The sequence below is a fragment of the Meleagris gallopavo genome, chromosome 3, assembly GCF_905368555.1.
Source record: "Meleagris gallopavo chromosome 3, MGAL_WU_HG_1.1, whole genome shotgun sequence".
NCBI classification, from domain to species: Eukaryota; Metazoa; Chordata; class Aves; order Galliformes; family Phasianidae; genus Meleagris; species Meleagris gallopavo.
The window spans coordinates 74,668,058-74,687,155 of record NC_139406.1 but is presented as its reverse complement, the minus strand read 5'-3'; the positions used below and the strand labels follow the sequence as shown (position 1 = coordinate 74,687,155).

The 19,098-nt window shown below is 37.4% G+C and overlaps 1 protein-coding gene across 1 annotated transcript in view; it reads right to left on the bottom strand.

The window, feature by feature from the left end:
* Positions 1–1,204: 1,204 nt before the first annotated feature.
* DCAF13 (DDB1 and CUL4 associated factor 13) overlaps positions 1,205–19,098 on the bottom strand; it is a 23,192-nt gene continuing 5,298 nt past the window's right edge. Inside the window, exons 5-11 of the mRNA XM_010709194.3 lie at positions 18,391–18,546; positions 17,640–17,717; positions 15,567–15,649; positions 13,469–13,633; positions 10,539–10,674; positions 2,886–3,049; positions 1,205–2,076 (exon numbers count right to left, since the gene is read on the bottom strand). Coding sequence (XP_010707496.1) covers positions 1,989–2,076; positions 2,886–3,049; positions 10,539–10,674; positions 13,469–13,633; positions 15,567–15,649; positions 17,640–17,717; positions 18,391–18,546 — 870 coding nt within the window. The 3' untranslated portion in view covers positions 1,205–1,988. The remainder of the gene's footprint in view (positions 2,077–2,885; positions 3,050–10,538; positions 10,675–13,468; positions 13,634–15,566; positions 15,650–17,639; positions 17,718–18,390; positions 18,547–19,098) is intronic.

Here is a 19,098-nt window from a genome sequence, read left to right as displayed (position 1 = left end):
AAGTGCAATAGCCTCTGAGTACTTTGCTATCTTTAAAATTTCTTTTCTCAGTACAGTGTCAATACAATCTCTCTGATAACCATCTTAGCTGATGGTTATCTTACTGGATAAACAGGAAGGATCTTACTGATCCTTCTAATAACTCTACTTGGAGGCCTGTCTGAAATCAACAGCACAGAAAGGTCTCTGAACATATAAAGAGATGCTTTGGACACAATTCTGCCATGCAGCAGAGTTCCATGCTGTGACAAACTTAACTTCGAACTGAAACCTCTCCAGCTACACTCAGAGTTTTGCACCAAAGCTAGTGAACCCCACATGGTAGAGCTTGTTCACACCAGAAGTTCACATGACTTAAAAATTAAAAACCAACTACATCAATTCAACCTAAAGAGTCAAGGTTGGAAAATTCTAATTCCAGAATATCAGTCTGATTTTGCAAATTGCCCAGGACTTGACTACAGCTGTTTCACAAACCGTGCTGTGGATCACAGATTCTCCCTAAATTTTCTCAATGTTTCAGGAAGGAAATAAACTATTTGGCACAGAGCACACTGTATTAGTACAGCAGGCACTCAGCCAAGCATCACTCTATTCCCTGATCTGTTCCACTGCTTCTCATCATCCTACTTATAAGCTCTTCAGATCTGCTTCTCTTCCTGCACTGCCCCATAAGGTAAGAGATCCAGAGAATAAAGAATACATTATGGCCTCTTATCACCAAGCAGCCATCACTTTATCATGATGATCCAGAACCTTGCCCAAACAGAGTTGAAACATACAAGTGAAAGAGTAAAAACTACAAACACCTATGGATGTTAGGACCAGTACAGGAAACAAAAACAAGCACTCAAAATGGTAATTTCAAAGAGGAAAAAAAAAAAACTTAGGTTATTATAATTTAATTCATAAATTGTTTTTTTGTTAATAAACTCAGAGGGTTGGAAGAAATGCAGTTACTGACTGCACATAGCAGTAAAAGGCTGGAAAACCTCCTTTTGCATGGAAAATGCTAAGCAACATTTATGGCCACTAAATACGTCATGTATTTGCAAGAGGGTTTCAGAGTAAAAGACCCAGTAAATTCCAGAAGTTTTCTGAGTATCCTAGTAACTCTAGCAAAAAGCCAAATCTGCCTCACTAGAAGAGGCAAAGCATTTCCCAGTCAAAACAAACAAGCAAACAAAAACCTCCAGGCTACTGGTACCTTGGGGAATGTAAAGCTTTTATTGTTAATATAAACTTCAAATATGAAGTCTCATCTGAAGTTTGTCTGTTATAAATTTGTGCCACCTTTCATCCAGAGAGTTTTAATTAAGATAAAAAGATTTATTCAACTATACTCTTATTAACATTAGTAACTTTAACAGTCTTTGAAGTTTTGTCAAGTCATATAACAATAGTTAAGAGCAAAACAGAACTGTTTGCAGAAAGGTTCTTTTAGATAAAAGGGAAACAATATATTGTGCTGCAATAAATATGAAGCAGAATATTTGCCAGCTGGAATAATCAAAATCTACTCGATTGCATTAAGGTCATTTGATTATTTTACTAGGTTTCTGTTAAGAATCTGTCTAAGGACAACTGGCTTTATGGTTCTAATGTGAAAAATAGTTATCTGCCTCTCAAAAATCTGCATCAATTTCCATTTTGTTTTGTAGTAATGGTATCAGAGCGTAGGACTTGAACTACTGATATCCTACACCAGTGATCAAACTATCTGCTCACATCACAAGCATCAAGCTCCACTGAAATACAGAGTTAGAGCAGTAACATCAGGCTGGTAATAAATGATTCCAGAACCAATTCTTATGACTAGCCAAAGCAGGCAATGACTTCACAAATTGGAATCAGTTTACACTTATAAGAAAAGCAACATCTCTGGAGCCCATATATTTGTCTTACCAATGCCCATAAAATTTTGTATAGTGGGTTCATTCAATAGTGACATTTTCTTTCATTGTAACATTTTGTATATGTGAAAACAATTACTGCACTACTGCCACAATATGTTTCTTCTTCTCTGACACCACTGGCACAGATCCTGGTTTGCTGTGCTTACGACGGTTCAATTCCCTAGAAACAGAAAGCAGAAAAATGCAGTTCAGTAGTCAGCACAAAGTTTTATCAAACAACAGCTTCTTAAGAGAATACTGGAGATCTCTTAAAATTCAAATAAAATAATAAGTTTTGCTTTTATTAACTAAAACCAACATATATCCCTATTTGAAAAGGGGAACTGCACCTTTGGTAAGTACCCTTAAAATCAGGCAACCCATAATAGTCTTTCAAATCAACTCTTTTCTTGGGAGCACAGCTTACTTGGTTTTCAAGTTAGCAAGATCTGCTGTTCAAGTTTGTAAGTCAGCTGAGAAAGATGAGTAAAACCCATCACTTTGTTTTTACTTCAGCTGTGAAATTAACAGTAAAGTATGCCATATTCTGCTCCAATACATGACAACGATCCACATGACTGAAAATACTCATCCTAGAGTCTGACTTAAAAAAAGAAAAAAAGGCAACAAAAAACACAAAACCCCCGAAACAACACCCCTCCCAGACAGGCTGTTCTGTTGCCATTGCAGTGCTGCATTACGTCACAGTAACAGAGCATTGTGGCTCCTTATAACATGACATTCACTCCTGGTCCATCAGCAAACTTCTGGGAAGCAGCCAGTCCTTGTTGATACTGACACTTGTCCGTGTTTTTCTTACAATCAAAGGTTAATCAATCCACTGATTCATGATCCCTTTCTGGATGCTAGAAGTAGCTCATACTTGCTCCTCTCACACACTCCCATACGCTGCTGCCACAGCATTGTTTTTGTCAACACTGTGTTAAAACAAAGAGAAAGACAAAACAAAGGTGGAAAAGGAAGACATACTTCCGCCGACGAGCTTCTCTCATGATCCGCTGTTCTTTGATTTGGCAGTAGATACTCTTAGGCAAGTGACGGTGCCGAGCGATGCGTTTGATCTGCGGGTGATGCTGGAACTTCTCCTTCAACTTCTGATTGTAATTCATAGCTGCCTTCTCTCGTGGTGCAAGCTACAAGGAAAACAACACAGACAAACATAAAAGAACAGGGACTTAACTCCAGATTTCTCTAAAAAGCGTAGTTTGAACTTTTAATTCAAATGGCATCTTTCTAGCAAGTGTTTGTGCTTACAGCTATTTAAGAATTACAGTAGATAAACATTAAAACCAACAACTTCAATGATGACTCACTGTTCAAACATAAAACATCACAGTCTCAAAGTTCAGAGAAGTAACCAAACTCTCCCAGAACAAGATTTTAATGTGCTCTACACAAGGAAGGAAGAACAGAAAAGGCCGATAGGGTAAAACTTCTTTAAGATTCGCAGATTTTAATCACTAGTCAGTATAAGTACAAATGCTGAAGAGGAACTGTATTCAAGAACTGCTTTACAGACAGATCTTCACATGGCCAAAACCTTACATGGTGTCTTGATCCATTAGGAAGCACATTGTATATGAGATTTCAAGTATTAGCTTGCCTATATGGCACACAGGGCATTCCAGCTTTCAACACATGGGTAAAAATAACTTAGTATCACAAACATGAAATACAGGAATGCCAGTATTACCCAAAGAAGACAAACTGTATCCACATTTAAAATTATGTCTAAGCCACCAGGAACAACACGAAGTGAGAGGTGTCTTTCTTGCAGCTAACCTCTGGAGGACTTTTTTTTTTTTTTTTAACCTAGGCATGTTTCCTCTGGTCCTAGTACTTGTTTCATAAGAGGAAAAACTATGCGTGGTGTTTCTGTTTAAAGCATACACTGCTTCACAAGGAACAGCAGTTTGTAAGTATTGTGGATTTGTATGGACTTGAACCACAGCAGCAAGCAAAAACGTATGAAGAAAAGCCCTGTACTGCACAAGTCACTCAGGTTGTAGATACGTTACTGTAACAAGCCCTGTCTTCTCCTTCCTACCTGTATTTTGCCAAGACACTACAGAGCTCCACTGTTTCAGACATCTAAAGACCCTTTGTGCTCTCAAAAAAGCAGCAGCACAAGTCTTGTAGCCTTCCCCACGCACTGAATCCACTACTAACTGCACCTGAAGTCTTACAGACAAAGCAGTAGTTCAGAGTTGTGTTAATTAGTCCCTGCAACGGACTTAGTTTCATTAATTTCTTACTTTCTGAAGAGAAAACAGAACCTGAGTTTCAGACAAACACATACACACACAAAAGCCAGAACAGCAACAAACCCTTCCCCAATTTATTACACGAAAGAAGTCTGGGAATTTCAGCTACATTATGGAGCATACTTTTTTTCCTTTTGAAACTAGCAATCAGCTATTTCTTCTCTACTCCAGAGGTCACCTTTAGAAGTGACTTCTGTCACACTGCATCAATTCTGGATATATTATACAATTTAGTTAAAAAAATACCACTAATGATCTGTTAGCAAGAACTCAAAAATATGGCAAAGCAGTTTCTCTTCTGGGACAAAAACAAAGCAGGTATCAGATGGAGAGTTGCTCGTCACTGAAAATTCTTACTCAAGTATCACAGTATTAACTCTTATCCTCCATTTGCCCACACCACCTTATTCACAGATGGAAATCCTTCTGCTTTACTTACATTGATCTTAACCTCTCTAATTGCAGGTGAATAAATTCCTCAATTCTAATATAATAAAGCTAGTCTCTTCAGCAAAATTCATTCCAGTGAGCCAGCCTCAAGAGCTGGTTCTCTCTCAGTAAGTCCCAGGTGTTCCCACTCCGCCCAAAACTGCCAACATAATCAAAATCAAAGAGCTTTTATTTTAATTATATTCAATTATTTTTCTTTAATTTAAGAAGAGCAAATTGCTGCTGATTTAGTGTAACCCTGGTGATTCTGCAGACAAGAGGTGAATCTGCAGATTAAAGATACATCCAGGATATCTTATTTAAAAAATTAATATAGATTAAGTAGTGGATATACCCAAGTCTCTTCCCATCTTTAAGTGAAATATAGCTTTTAGAAATGCACCTAGCTGGTGCCTTGGCATTCCATTAGTGAACGTCAATGCCTAATAAGCCAGGCTATGCGTCCACATGATGACTAAAAGAAAACAAAGGAAGAAGACCCCTGGGTTACTGACAAGAGTCTATTTGCCAAAAATACTAGCAAGCCAAGAAAGCAGACTGAAGTAAGGTGCCAAATTCCAGTTTCTCTCTTGCAAAGGCCATCCTGGATAGTTGAAGACACCACTACTTTCCATACTGCTTTGAGCTGAGGAAGATGCCATGAAGGCAGCGACACAAGGTAGCGGGATTCGAGATTTTGTTTACAGGAACTAGAATACTCTGTAGAGTATTAAAAAATATTGGGATTTCCATATCACGAGTGGTATGACTTACGACCCTTTTTCCATATATCCTGAAGTGAACATCCAATTCTCCTCCTGTATGAAGAAACCAGAAATCACGTGTATGCAAGGATTTGTGCTGCTACAGGAGCACTGCTATGCAGCAAACACAGTGAAGAGGGAGGAAGAGCCCTAAAGTGTGAGCTGCCAGCAATAGGAAAATATGTGCTTCAGTAAACTACGCCCTCTTTTCTCCCTCCAGATGACAGGAGCTGGTTATTTCCTGACCCCTCCATGCAGAAGGAAGATAAGCATTTTTCCAGAGCCCTGACTGCAGAGCTAAAGTCACCTTTAATAAATGATACCCTTTTTAAGTCTGTGCATTTGTACCACACAATATTTAAAAACTCTGCACTATTAGTTTCCTCTAATTCAGGAGGAATAGGAAGTTGCTGTTTATCTATCCTGTCCAGACAGCTCTTCTAAGCTAGGGCAGATAGAACACAGATGAAACATTTTTAGAAGGCAAACATATCCCAGCAATTCTCCACAACATAGTCTGTGGAGAAAAAAAATTGTTATTTGCAATTTCTCCACTGCTATGCTGCAAATACTCTAAAATTGGTTGCTATGAAGTTTATTACTCATCATTCCCTTGAATCAAAACCTTACAGCTTCTTAACATCTAAATGGACAAAAGAAAAGAAAGGTAACATAGAAGTGAAGAGCACAGAATCGTAGCTAAAGGGATGGAGCTACATGTGCACTGAATCACAAAGGAAAAATCACTCTGAAGAGAATGCCTTGTCACACAATATCTGGTGCTGCTTGTTATCAGCCCCATCTCGCAAAACAGAACCATATACCAGAGGGAGACTGAAAGGATATACAATTACTTGGACTGTTTTGATGCTTTCCTGCTTATGCTCATTGCTAGACCAAAACCAAGACTTGTAATTGTACTTTCTCCAATCTCATTCAGTCCATACTTGAAAGCTGTTATCTCTGTGTCTTGTAAGAATGTATAAAACCTCTGTTCCACTTCTGTTACACTTATTTTTCACACTAGTTTTATGCTTACTGAGATACAAATCATTCCCAAGCATCAAGTTTTCTTCTCCAGTGATCCAGCGCTGTCTAATCCTCAGCTATTTTACTATTTTACTAACTGAAACTTACTCTATCACTGCTTTTCCAGTCTTTTTGCTAGGACCTTTGTAACTTTTTTCCTCCAATCCAAAGGTATTCCTCTTTTCAGAAATTCCAACCCTCTCCACGACTTCAGGCACAAAAGCCTCACATATACTCATCACATTTTACGTACAGTATTTGAACAATTCGCAGTACCCTAAAACTCCTGTTAAATTGGGTCTTTTGTTGCAGGACATGCAGAGTTAGATGGTTACTGCTTTAAAAATAGAAACTGTGAAGTCTTATTTGCCTTCACACCGTTACAGGGAAAACAAAAAAAAAGCAATTTTAATAAAATAATAATGAAAAAGCATTGCATATTATTTTAAAGCAATTGCCTCAACAGAAAGATTTGGGTTTGTTACCCCTGCATAAAAATTCACTGTCAGTGGAGTGGAGACAGCATGCCTCTGGCTCCTTAAGAGACTTGGGTTCTTACTTCAGTGTTTCACTGATTTTAAATAATGAGTGCAATGCCAAATACATTAAAAACCAAAAGAAACATGCATGTCAGAACTGATGACTGCTAGGGTAGCCACTGCTCAGAAAGTACAACTCTCCAACTGGATTAATGTTCATCAGTCACAACCCAAATACTGTGTTCAGTCTAACTCCCTTGTTTCAGCACTGCGAGGTTCCAGTAAGAATACGCTCCCAACAGAGAACACAATGTTTGATGATTACCTTTTCTGTTTCTCTTGCAGGATGTTGGTTGCTATCCCTCCGCACCCCAAAAAAAATCCATCTCAAAATACAATGTATTCAAGATGCTGGCATTATATCAGAAACACGGTGACCTTTGGATGAGTCATTCAATCAAATCTTCTCAGCTAAGAAAAATAGCAGACCAAGCAACTAAGCATTTAAGACACACTCTGACACTTCCGACAGAATTACTGAATGTTCAGCTTGAATATTTGAAATGTTCAAAAAATAGGCACAGACTACGGAAAAGCTGGACATTTATAAACTGAGCAAGCACATGTCTGTGAAGATAAGAACACCAGTCCTCCAACAAACAAAGAGCAGATGCTAAAGAAAAACAGCAGAATCTGATAAATAGCCATTAACACCTGCAACAAAGTCAGGAACAACCAAGCTAGATGGACAAGGATTAATACTGCTGCCTGCATCCAAGTGATAGTCTGAAGTTATATCCAAGAACGTGATAAGCCACGAAGACTCCACCTTAAGTCTTCACACCTATAATTCATCTCTGAACGTGTGAAAAATAAGATTTGATATAGCTGCTGTAAAAATGCATGGCAGCACTAACAGCTCCAGACAGTAACTACTTCAATATTCAAAATTCTATAACTTTTTAAATTCAAGGCTTCAACAATGCAATAATTGAGCATGCTTCCACACAAGATCCAGGGCTGTGAAACACTATCAGTTATTACAACAATTTTTGCAAGTTCATTAGCACCACCCATCTGAAATGAGAGCAGTTCTACATAATCTGTTCCTTTGAAGTTTTTCTGAATAGTTTTGCTTTCTTAAAGTGTTTCTCGATATTGCAAGATAACATGATGTTTATTCTAAATGATAACTTCAGTTTCAGATAATGAAAAATAAAAAAGGAAAAAAACATGCAACTGTTTCTACTTGTTACAATAACTGACAGTCATCTTGGTAGTTGACGGCCAAAGATTTGTCAGAAATGCTTACAAACCCCTAAATATACAAACTAAAAAGCTATTTCATATGATCCCACACAAGCAGAACTCAACCCTACACACAGACTCCCAGAGGTATGCCAAGTAGCAGCAATATACTTAAAAAACAGGCACAGCCTATCATGCATAGGATTCACAGTCAGGTTATAGAACAAGAGCATTCATGTGCAGAAGATACTCGGCACCTGACAATCAAAACTGGCAGTGCCTCTTTTAGACCCATCCATAGCCAGTTCTCACTGATGCAAATACTACAGAAGAGGACAGAATGTCATTTTCTCAAGTACTTGGACTACAGTGATGCAGTCCCTCTGGTATATAATATTCCTGTGACACAGAAGTCCCTGGAAGTTTTCAAAAAGTGTTTAGATGTTGTACTGAGGGAATGGTTTAAGTGGGAAATACAGGTGATGTGTGGACGCTTGGACTGGAGGATCTTAGAGGTCTTTTCCAACCCTGATTCTATATTCTAAGCACTCAGTTTTGTACATACTTCTAAAAGCAAAGTATCCTTATTCTTCCATAGGAAGAAGCCAATGTTAGCTAGTAGTCAACAGATTGAATTTTGTTTTTATTTTAAAATATTAGTATTCCATACAAAAATGCTATTGTGACATTCTTTTTACCCACTTGTCCATCACAAAAAGGTTACAGAATAAAGATGCGTGGTAAAAATACCACAGATTATTCTGTTCTGGAACAGCATGTTAGAGAGACAGAATGGTCCTTCTGCATTAACTATGGAGATTGTGATTAATGAGAGAAAACTTCAGCTAACCCTGTAAAAAGGGTGTTCTTGTGAGCCTACACATACACCAACAGAAAAACAGGTAACGTGTCTGCCCAGTACTGCACCATCTAAGCAAATTCAATATAAAACTCATCAAAATGTCCAGAACAAGCTCTTCAAAGCCCTTGAGATTCACAAGTACAAGGCTGATATTTACATGTTAAATATTTTACTAAAGCACTACTTGGAAAAAATCCTAAGAATCAGTTCAGAACAGAAAAAAAAATAGCATCCCAAACACAGAGTTAGTCCATTAAAGAAACCCAACTTAAATGTAACAGCCTGTAACCACAAATGCTGCATAGGGTACAAAGGCTTTTTTCCCATTACTTTATAGCAAGCATGAGAAAAAAAATAACAAGCCTTCTGAATGCTTATGTTGAGCTACGGCTAAAGACACGCTCATCATTTTAGCTGTGCTGCTCCATATGCAATCTTCCCCAGTGCAGAGCAGCTCATGTCTTTCCCAATCCACACTGCAGCCTCAGCACTCTCACTGACCCACCACCCCTCCCACATTCACTTCCCTCCCTGCAGACATTATCACTTCCACATTCCCTCCACACAAACAGCTGTATGGAACAGATCTGTCCCTTTAACGGTACAATATTCTTCCCTGAATTCCAGCTCCCCTCTCCTCCTACATCAGTCTTTTACAAGATCAAGTCAAAATTCCTTCTAGAATTACTTGACAGTTTTGCTTTTTCTGATGAGCTCAGAAAATGCAGTGTAAGCACCCCCAAGGTACCCTAACAACATAAAGCTGCATGAAGGTATTACTCCCAGTGGACAAAGCATCAAATTCTCTCTCTGAAGTCAATACTCGGTACTTTAATTCACCTGTGTGAATGAATATATGCAAGTGTAACTGTAATAGAACATTTTGGCTTTGTCCACTAATAACCACTTGGACACATGTAACTGAAAAGATATGCAACTAATTAGATTGAACCCGCTCTTACTAGGAAGGCTTCAACCAAACTGACTGTATCGTATAATTGTATTAAATAGAGCTCAGTCTAGCTCACCCACTTGATATTTGAGAGCTACATAAGCTAATGACCATCTCAGTTATGCACTGTTATATAGTTTACTTGCAGCAGTGCATATGCCTATCGTGGCATGAACTGGACATGAGTCAGATCAAAATTTTTATAAAGCAGTAACCTTAAGCTTCAGTAGACACAATTACACATAGCAAACTCAAATGTATTGCTTTTAGTGCAAAGTTATGTATACTCCCCTGTAGCATCAAGAAAAAGTTAATTAGAACTCATTATTACTGTTAAAATTAAACAAGATGAAAGTTATCTTGTATAGCAATAAAAATGCATTTAATCTTACTAAAAGCCACAGTAAGCACAAAGAGCTGTATTGCACACATTACTTTTCAAATTAAATACAAGTCATGCTAAAATTTTACATTTTTCCTTTAGAAATAAAACGTTAGAAGTTGAACAGGCTAACCAGCTGTCGTAACAAAAAAAAAAAATCACCTCAAACATCCAGCCTTGTGATAACAAAAAGCAAAAAACCAAGTCTCTTACCACTCCCAGTTTTTCAGAAGCATTGGCCTTCCACAGACGAATATTCATTTCATCTGAGCCACACAGAATGTATTTATTATCTGAAGTCCATTTTACAGTGATGACGTGCTGCATCCGTTTTGTATGATATACCTCTCTAAAGTAAAGAGAAACATTTTTAAATGTTTTATCGTCTCTTTTCCTACCAATGTTGCCTTTCAAATAGCAGTTTTCTGTTCACAAAAGAATAAGTTTTCACTTTTTATTTTAAAATATTTTTCAGAACACAGCATCACCCACTGCCACCCAGCCCTGTGGCTCATCAGTCACACCTTGCGGCTGAGATCATCCCCTTCCCTCTACCCAGTTATCTTTAAAAGTAAAATCCAAATAGTAACAGAAGAGAAATACAAAAACAATATTCAGAAGCCATGAAAAACTAGACTGAGCTTGATCTGGGCAGGGAGTGTGAAAAGAACATATAAACCATGTATCACCTTAAGTAAGCTTTAGTAACATTAACCATCACTGTAATTCACACTCAAGTGATGCTCTACACTACAGAAACACTGCAAAGAACTGAGCACAAGTACCTTCCAAAAACACCGATGCTTACATCAGGTTTTACTGACATTAAAGGTTTAATACTGCGTAAGCACATATGCATTTTCATAAGCATTCCTGTAGTTACTCTCATTTTAATATTTGGCTCAGTAATGCACTTTTTTCATTCACCTTTGAGGAATTCAGTATTTTTCCCCTTCCTCCCTGAATTTTCAGCCTCTCTCTCTTCTCTTGCTTTCACCACAACTTATGAAATTCCATTTTTAGAGAAAGGAAAAACACAAAAGATGGCCAAATAACTTGGATGTGTCATTTAAAAAAAACCCACAGACATCAAGTTCCATTTACCAGGCATTTACTGACTTTAAATCAGCTTCCTAGTATATATTATTTCTCATGGCTACACAACCTCCCTTTTATTTATTTATTTAATACAAAGCCGTGGAAGTTAGGAGATTCAATTTCAGTCTGGTGGGTGATCAAAAATCTGAGTAAATAGGAACCCTATCAGGGTTCTTGTTCACAGATACCCTGAAGTGCCACCCAGTTTTCCTAAGAGGGATCAGACATTCTGTTTGGACATCTCTCACCCCTCCATAGGATTTATTTCAACTACACTGTTCCCAAAGAGTACAGCTTTTAGCAAATTTTAAGTGTCCCAGAATGCCCCAGTCAGATTATACAAAGCTAAGTTCTTCATTTGAAAGGCTCTTCCCCACTAGGACTTATAGCAGTCAAAGAGAAAGACAAAGAGAGAAAAGGAGAGGAAGAAAAAATGAAACAGGGAAAAAGAATGAGAAAATGAGGAAAAATTTCTTCCTTATTAACAATCTGCTGTAATGTGGAATAAAAGCCTTTAACTCTTTTATTGCTGCATTATGGGATCTGTTCACTTACTTCAATGAAGTGATTTAACTCTACCTATCACCCCTTCTGTGAACGTTCCACAGCACAGAAAGCCTGGGGAGCACAGATTTTAACCATGCTGTTTAATAATAGAAGAGTAGGGGAAGTAAAAAAAAAAAAAAAAACAAACAAACAAAAAAAAGGCACTACACTGCCTAACTATATTTCAAATAGTATTGCAGGAAAAACAAACTACTCGTAGGTTAGTTACAAAGGAAAATAACAACAGCCCCTCTCAATCTCTAATGAGGTACAGGAGCATACGAACACATTAAATAATGCATACAAAATTACATCAACCCAAAATAAAGATACAGTCCCCCCAGTTAATATTCAGCTTTCCCCACCCCCTCTAAACCACCTGAAACTTAAACCATCCTGGGGGACAAGGTTAAGGTGGGGAGACAGTGGAAGGAGAGTAAAAGAAAAAGAATAAAGGAGGGAAAAAAAACCCAGAAGGCTGACAGAATAATGAAGGTGGGTTTATGAAGAACAAATGATACGAGATCAACCTGATAACTTGCTTTGATTTTCATCAAATTGAAGAAGAAAATAATGGAGACAACAGATGCGATCTGAACTTCGGCAATATATTTATAACATTGCTTTATGAAGTACCACATGAAAATCTAATTCAAACTGAACTGTATTCACAGCATTGTCATATGACTCAGAACCTGGTTAACACAGTATGTACACTGTGTACTGAAGTGCATGGAATTAGATCACAAAAGTGTTCCATACTGATCCTTGGGAATCCATGACAGTGATTTTCACAGCAACTTTACTAACCATCCATACAGGATGAAGACAGTGCTGGAAAACCAAATGCTACAATATTGTAAGCCACTGTGAACTTCGGTGGTGACAGATAGAGTACAAAGTGACCTATAAAGATTGTAGACAGATATGCAGGGAAAGAAAAGGAGATCAATTTTGGTAAAAAAAAAAAAAAAAAGAGTACACATAAGAACAGTAGTTCAGAACTGATGCTCCATCTTCTTGGAAAGCTGTCATGGAAAAAAAGTACAAATTTGTAGAGTATGCATAGGGGAAAAGAAATTTAGCATACAATAAGTAGTATCACACACAGCAATGGAAGTAGGTCCTCTATATAAGTAACTAATGCTTTCGTAGACATATAGCCTCCATCCTGGATACTTATGCAGCAGAAAACAAACAAAAAACAGAAGAAAAAGCCAAACATAAAATAATTCAGAAACCGTACCCATAGGACTCCACTGCAGTTTTAATACAAAATAGCTGAAGTACTGTTACTTATTAAATACAAGTTCTACTCACAGACATTCCAGAATTAGCTGTTGGTTACATGACCCATTAGAGTCAAGTTGTATACAGAATAAGGCTTAAGATCCACTGCAATTGAATTCCTCAGTGAAGATAAGAATTAGAACTTTACGGATTATTGAGGGAGGTCACTGAGGTTCAGGAGAGCAAGACAGAGTTGTAAAATCACTCACCTGCTGTGACCTTTGTCTACAGGAAAAATGCGGACAGACTTATCGAAGCTGGCAGAAACAAATTCTTTCCCAGTGGGTGAATAATCCACATCAAGAACAGCAGACACGTGATCCATATGCACCATCACAGGTGACGTAAGGTAGCGCATATCAAAAGTATATAAGCTGCAAAATAAACACATCAACAGCTTAATATCCAAACAACTCCAAAGTGAATAGTTTTTTGCTTAACAGCTGCTTTAATCATGCACAAACCAAACCTGAAGAGGGATTGAACCGCAGAGAGAATTCAAAACTGCAAGTAACAAATGAAAGAATGATGCAGTACTTAGAGCCTGAAAAAAAGCTTCCTAACTAGAGGCTTTAGTTACTGAACCAGACCTTGGTTTTTTTTGGTCACTCTCAAATAACAAAGTTCTCTACCACTCCCTACAGTATTTGCCCCTGGGCCACTGACTCTGCCTATTTCTCCAACTAGCACACTGTCTTTCTTAGCTCCCCTCCTCAGATATATCATGTGAACTCAGACGAGCACTTCTCAATCGGTTATCCTCATTATGGCAAGCCCATCAACTCCTAGGTTTCTAGACTTTCCCATATTTGAATCTCCTAGTAATTCAATGTCTGCTGTGAAATTCCTGTTTGGTTGGCACCCTTTCCTATAGCCTAGTTGTCCTTGTATCAGACATCCACTGACTGTAGGAATCCAAGTAAAGCTTGGTCCTTCAGCACAAACAGACGCTACGTCAGCAGAGCTGAAGACCTGCACCATTTACACTGCCTGTAAAAATGAACATAGCTGCTGGACCACAGCTGGTTTGCTGTTCTGCCTGAGCTGTGAAGCTGTGAAGCTTAACACCTGAGGCTTACTTGTACTCCTGTGAATCAACAAAACCTGCTGATACATAGTAAGGTGTAGTAACTGCATACATCATTTTTTTGCCCAGTACCAATAAATAAGGGTGCTTTACAGACAAAGCATTTAATGAAATTAGCTTTTAGTGTGCATTTGGTAGAACTACTATATTAAAATTTTCTAATTTAGCAGTAAGCTTTTCACCCTCCTTCCAACAGATGAATGCATAGTTGGAATTAATTCAATGTCTCTTACTCAATTACTTACTGGCAACTATACTTTCTCCTCCTGAATTCTCCAAGAAAAAGTATGCTAGCATCACTTTCAAAACTGCTACTTCATGTAATCGGCTAACACTTCATGCATGTTTTTGATACATGCTGCACACAGTTTACCAGAGGAGAATTTACCCTAACAGCTACCAAATTTAGCTTACTGCAGGGAAAACAACGATGTATAAATAGATTAGATAGCCTTGCCACTCCATAACCAAAACAGGTGAAAAGCAATACTTTCAGTACAATGTCAAGGTTTGGGCCAGATTCTATCTCCTTGGAAAAACAGCCTTAAGATAAGTGATAAAAAAAGTCCTATGTTCTAAAAGAAAGCAGTGATCTATTGTTAGATCACTGACTTCCTGGAAAAAAGGATACAGAGCACATTTTGCAGTGGCCTAGTTTTGAAGAGGCAGCTTTTTCAATACCAGATTAGCTATTCACATGAACAGTATCGCCCAGAAGTAAAAAACAGCTCTGAGAAACTGAAAGGGTAAGTACTGCAGTCTTTGGAGCCATTTCATAAAAGATTAATTTTAAAGAGATGTTCTCATCAAAATAGGTGATTGGTACAATATATCAAGCTTCACAAGAGCTGGTAAGAAAATAAACACTTATACTGATTGCCTCAGACTGGACCAATATTATTTCCCTTCCAGGTCCTACTGTAAATTATGCTTGCATAGTTAAACTGCATTTCTATAAATTGCATAGGCTGCCTGGAAGAGGAACAGGCAGTCTACTACCAATTGTAGGGTCTGTTCTGTGGGGTTTTTTTGTTTGTTTTTTTTTTTCCCTTTTTAAGTCATTGAGTTTATAATTTGCTAGGTTACTACTTAAATGTTCAAACTTACAGTTTACATAGGTGTTTGTTTATTTTTTTAATGTATTTTAACATGATGACAAATCACTAACAGACTGAAAAACATACTACGTCAGGATTACCAACAAGCAGGATAACACTTACTTGTAATCTTCATTTGCTGCAGTAAAAATAAAAGCTTCCATGGGGTTCCAACACAGCGTATTTGTCCTCATGTTCAAGATAACCTGAAAGACATTTACACGTTGATACCTTGTAGCAGACAGTAAAATACTGGTTATACTTTAAAGCTTCTCATACCACAAGAGAGAAGCAACCACTTTCTAGATACATAAGCATGGTAGACAAGTAGCGACATACTTGAGAGGATGTATATTTAGCAGCATTATGATTGGAACCCAAGACTTCCTGCCCCTCAATATGTGATCACTGCAATTAAGTGTTACTTTGCAAGTCATCTTGAAAGTAAGTTCTTCTTATCAATCACTTATCCAGAAACTAACATGTAAACCTGGATCATCTTAAAAATCTGACTTCATCATATTTACAGTTACATTAATGTATACTGTTAAATACCATATAAACAAACATGCTTAGGAAATGGTATTTCAGAGAATATTGTCATTAATTAATGTTCTGAACCAGCATCTGCAAAGCTATTATAGCATTCTGATGCATAATTATGGGGCACTTGATTAACAAATAGATCATTTTCTATAACACTGCAGGCCAGCCATAATCCTACTTGAAAATCCTGAAGTTTGAGTATTTCACACCATGGTACTCCAAGCTCATTTCTGCTCTCACCTTACCATATCAAAAAATGCACATATACATATGTATAACAAAATACAGTTTTACTAATTATAATTATTAAATAATGAACACAATGTGATAGTGATGGCCTCTACTGAACCTACACAAAAAAACAAGGACTGTGTCCTTCGAGTGTGTTCATATCCTCATGACTCACATTTTCCATAAATCCTCATTTCCTAGGTGACGTTATTCTGCACAATATCAAGTCTGTAATGCAAAATACTGCTAATTTTCAGAAATAAAAGGCATCCAGAGCAGAATGCAATCATCAACTGTCTGAACTGACCTCAATTTTGAGAGCTGAAATGTACTGAAAGGATAGGCCAATGAAAAACAGCTGGTTTTTTTTTTTTAATAGTCCGTACACTAGAATTTGCTCAAATTCCATTATTGTTTTTTTAAATTATAAATGTTATATAATTATTACAGAATCAAACAATCTAAGAGAGTTCTTTAATCTTCCCTGTTCAAGTTTTCTAGGCACTGCAAAATGATTGCAAAACTGAAACACACTACAAGTAAAATAAGTCTTTTAAATCGTAGCTTAAAGTAGCTCTAATATTGCTAGGAAATCCAGCTTCTTTTCAAAAGGGGACAGGTTTGGTCAAGATTCCTGCTCTGTATCTTGCTTCATAATTTATTCACCCCAACTAACAGTACTCAGTTTATTGCAGCAGTGGCATTTGGAACTAAAAGAGAGCCTAAGAAGAGGACCCTCTGTACAGTTCTGGCATTGTGCATGAAAACCTGGGCTGAGAGTGATTCATGTCACTCTGAAGACATTAAATAATAGCATTTCAGAACTATCTAGACCTGTAGCAGTCACCTTCTACTTTGGACCAATTGTAGATATGCTTAGTCATTAAATAAGGAGAAAAGAAAAAAAAAAAAAAAAAAAAGAGTCCTGATTAAGACATGACTGCATTATGAAGTTCCCAAGAACTTGGCTATCAAACGTTTACACTACATACACACAGAAGGATTTATCCCCATAAAAAAAGAAAAAGACTGCTCTGCATGCAGAGCAAGGCTCTCTAGTGGTGGAAAGAAAATGCCTTAGGAATTACCTTGTTTATTTCTGGCAAGGAGAAAAAAAAAAAAAAAAAAATCACACATACAGAGAATTCAATACAAGAACATAAAGTTCTTATTGTGAAATTGCTGTCAGGTCAGGCACTTTATCAAGAATTACAATGGAGTGAGCACGACAGCCTGTCTGAATGCAGGAAAAGGCTCTTTTAAGTCTCAAAATTTACTCAGTTAAAAGACTCAACATTAAAGATGAAAACTCAGTGAAATCACAGCTTCTCTTTCTCTACCTTCAGCACTACTTAGACTATTTCATATTCAGTATGATTATTACTGCCAGAAGCTTCTGTTAAAATTAAGAGAACATACCTTCTTTAATGGAGTTGATTGTCTCATATCATACAGCACAATATTTCTGTCAGAAGCACAGCTGCCCAAAAGGTACGTCTGAATAAACAAAATATATGATCAGTGCGTATTGTCTCCTAAAAATTTCTAGTGTAAGCAACAACTCATATCAGATACCTATTTCACTGAGCTGGTAGTCAGATAGCAGTTCCTTTCACTCAAGTAAATATGTTACCATTCTTGATGTGCAGCTAGTTCTGAACATTTTAAATAGCTTTTCCAGTAAGTTTCAGAATCCACCCAGCCCTCTTGATAAGTTACACACTTTCTCACAGACTTGACTTCAACTACCAGTGCAGCCAGCCTCAGCACTCCATGACCTGCTGCAGAAGATCAGAGGCTGCTGTTCTGCCCCAAGAGGGAAAGTTGCTGCCACAAGCAAGTGCCACAGATGAAAGCTCCGCAGCCTCACAAGTGCTAAGCCACGTAACTGAGATACAGATATGTGTTGCTGCAGGCAGAACAGAGCCCTCCCTGCTTTGCTTTCTTCTCTCCCCCATCAACAGGATGAAATGATAGAGATAAATATGCAGTACCACCTTCTAACAGAATATGCTTATGAAAACACGTATATACAGCCCCCTACATATTATGTTGAAACACATAACGAAGTTTATGTTTGGAAAAAGCAGTTAAAGATGATGTTAAGACAGCTTAGACCTCATGTTTATAAAGAAAAATACTGACTTCCAATGCATAATAAAAAGGTTACCTCAATTGGATTAAATTTTACACTGCTTATGCTATCAAAACCCCACGTCAGAGAACACATGGGACTGGTCCTTTGTTCATCCCAGATGTCTACTTGCTGGCCACAGGTAGCAAAAACAGCATCCTTCCAGTGGTGATCGATTCCTGTATACACTGTCTTTAAAGTGGAAAAAAGAAAAAGCTTACAAAACCAAACACATAAGTATGTCAGTGTTTTCTGATTGTTACATATTACACCTGCCATGCTTTTATTCATTTATATAACTGAAAACCAAGTGACTGTTGCTGCTGGAAACTGAGTCTTATTAGGTGTACCACTCTACAAAAGGCTGCCATTCTGGGCTCTGTCTATAAGACAGAAATGCATGCATTTATTGCTAGCTTCCAATGGATGGGTATTAGCCACGCTTTGTAAGTGGGCTTCTATCTTCAAAGCAAATGGAATTTTAAGGGTACAAATTTTCGATTAGAAAGTGAGACATAATCACTAGACATAGAGTTTCAAGTTGTCTACTCATAAAAAGCATTCAGTGCTGATAAAATAATTTTGAGAACAATTGAATGTGCTGAAGTATACGTTTTTTCCATTTGTTTTTGTCAAAAATAAACCAAAATTCTGTATTGAAAGGCTGTAAGATATGGCAATAAAAGAAAAATATTTAATGAAGACTAAGTTTTTACAACACACAGAAATCAACTACAGGAAGAT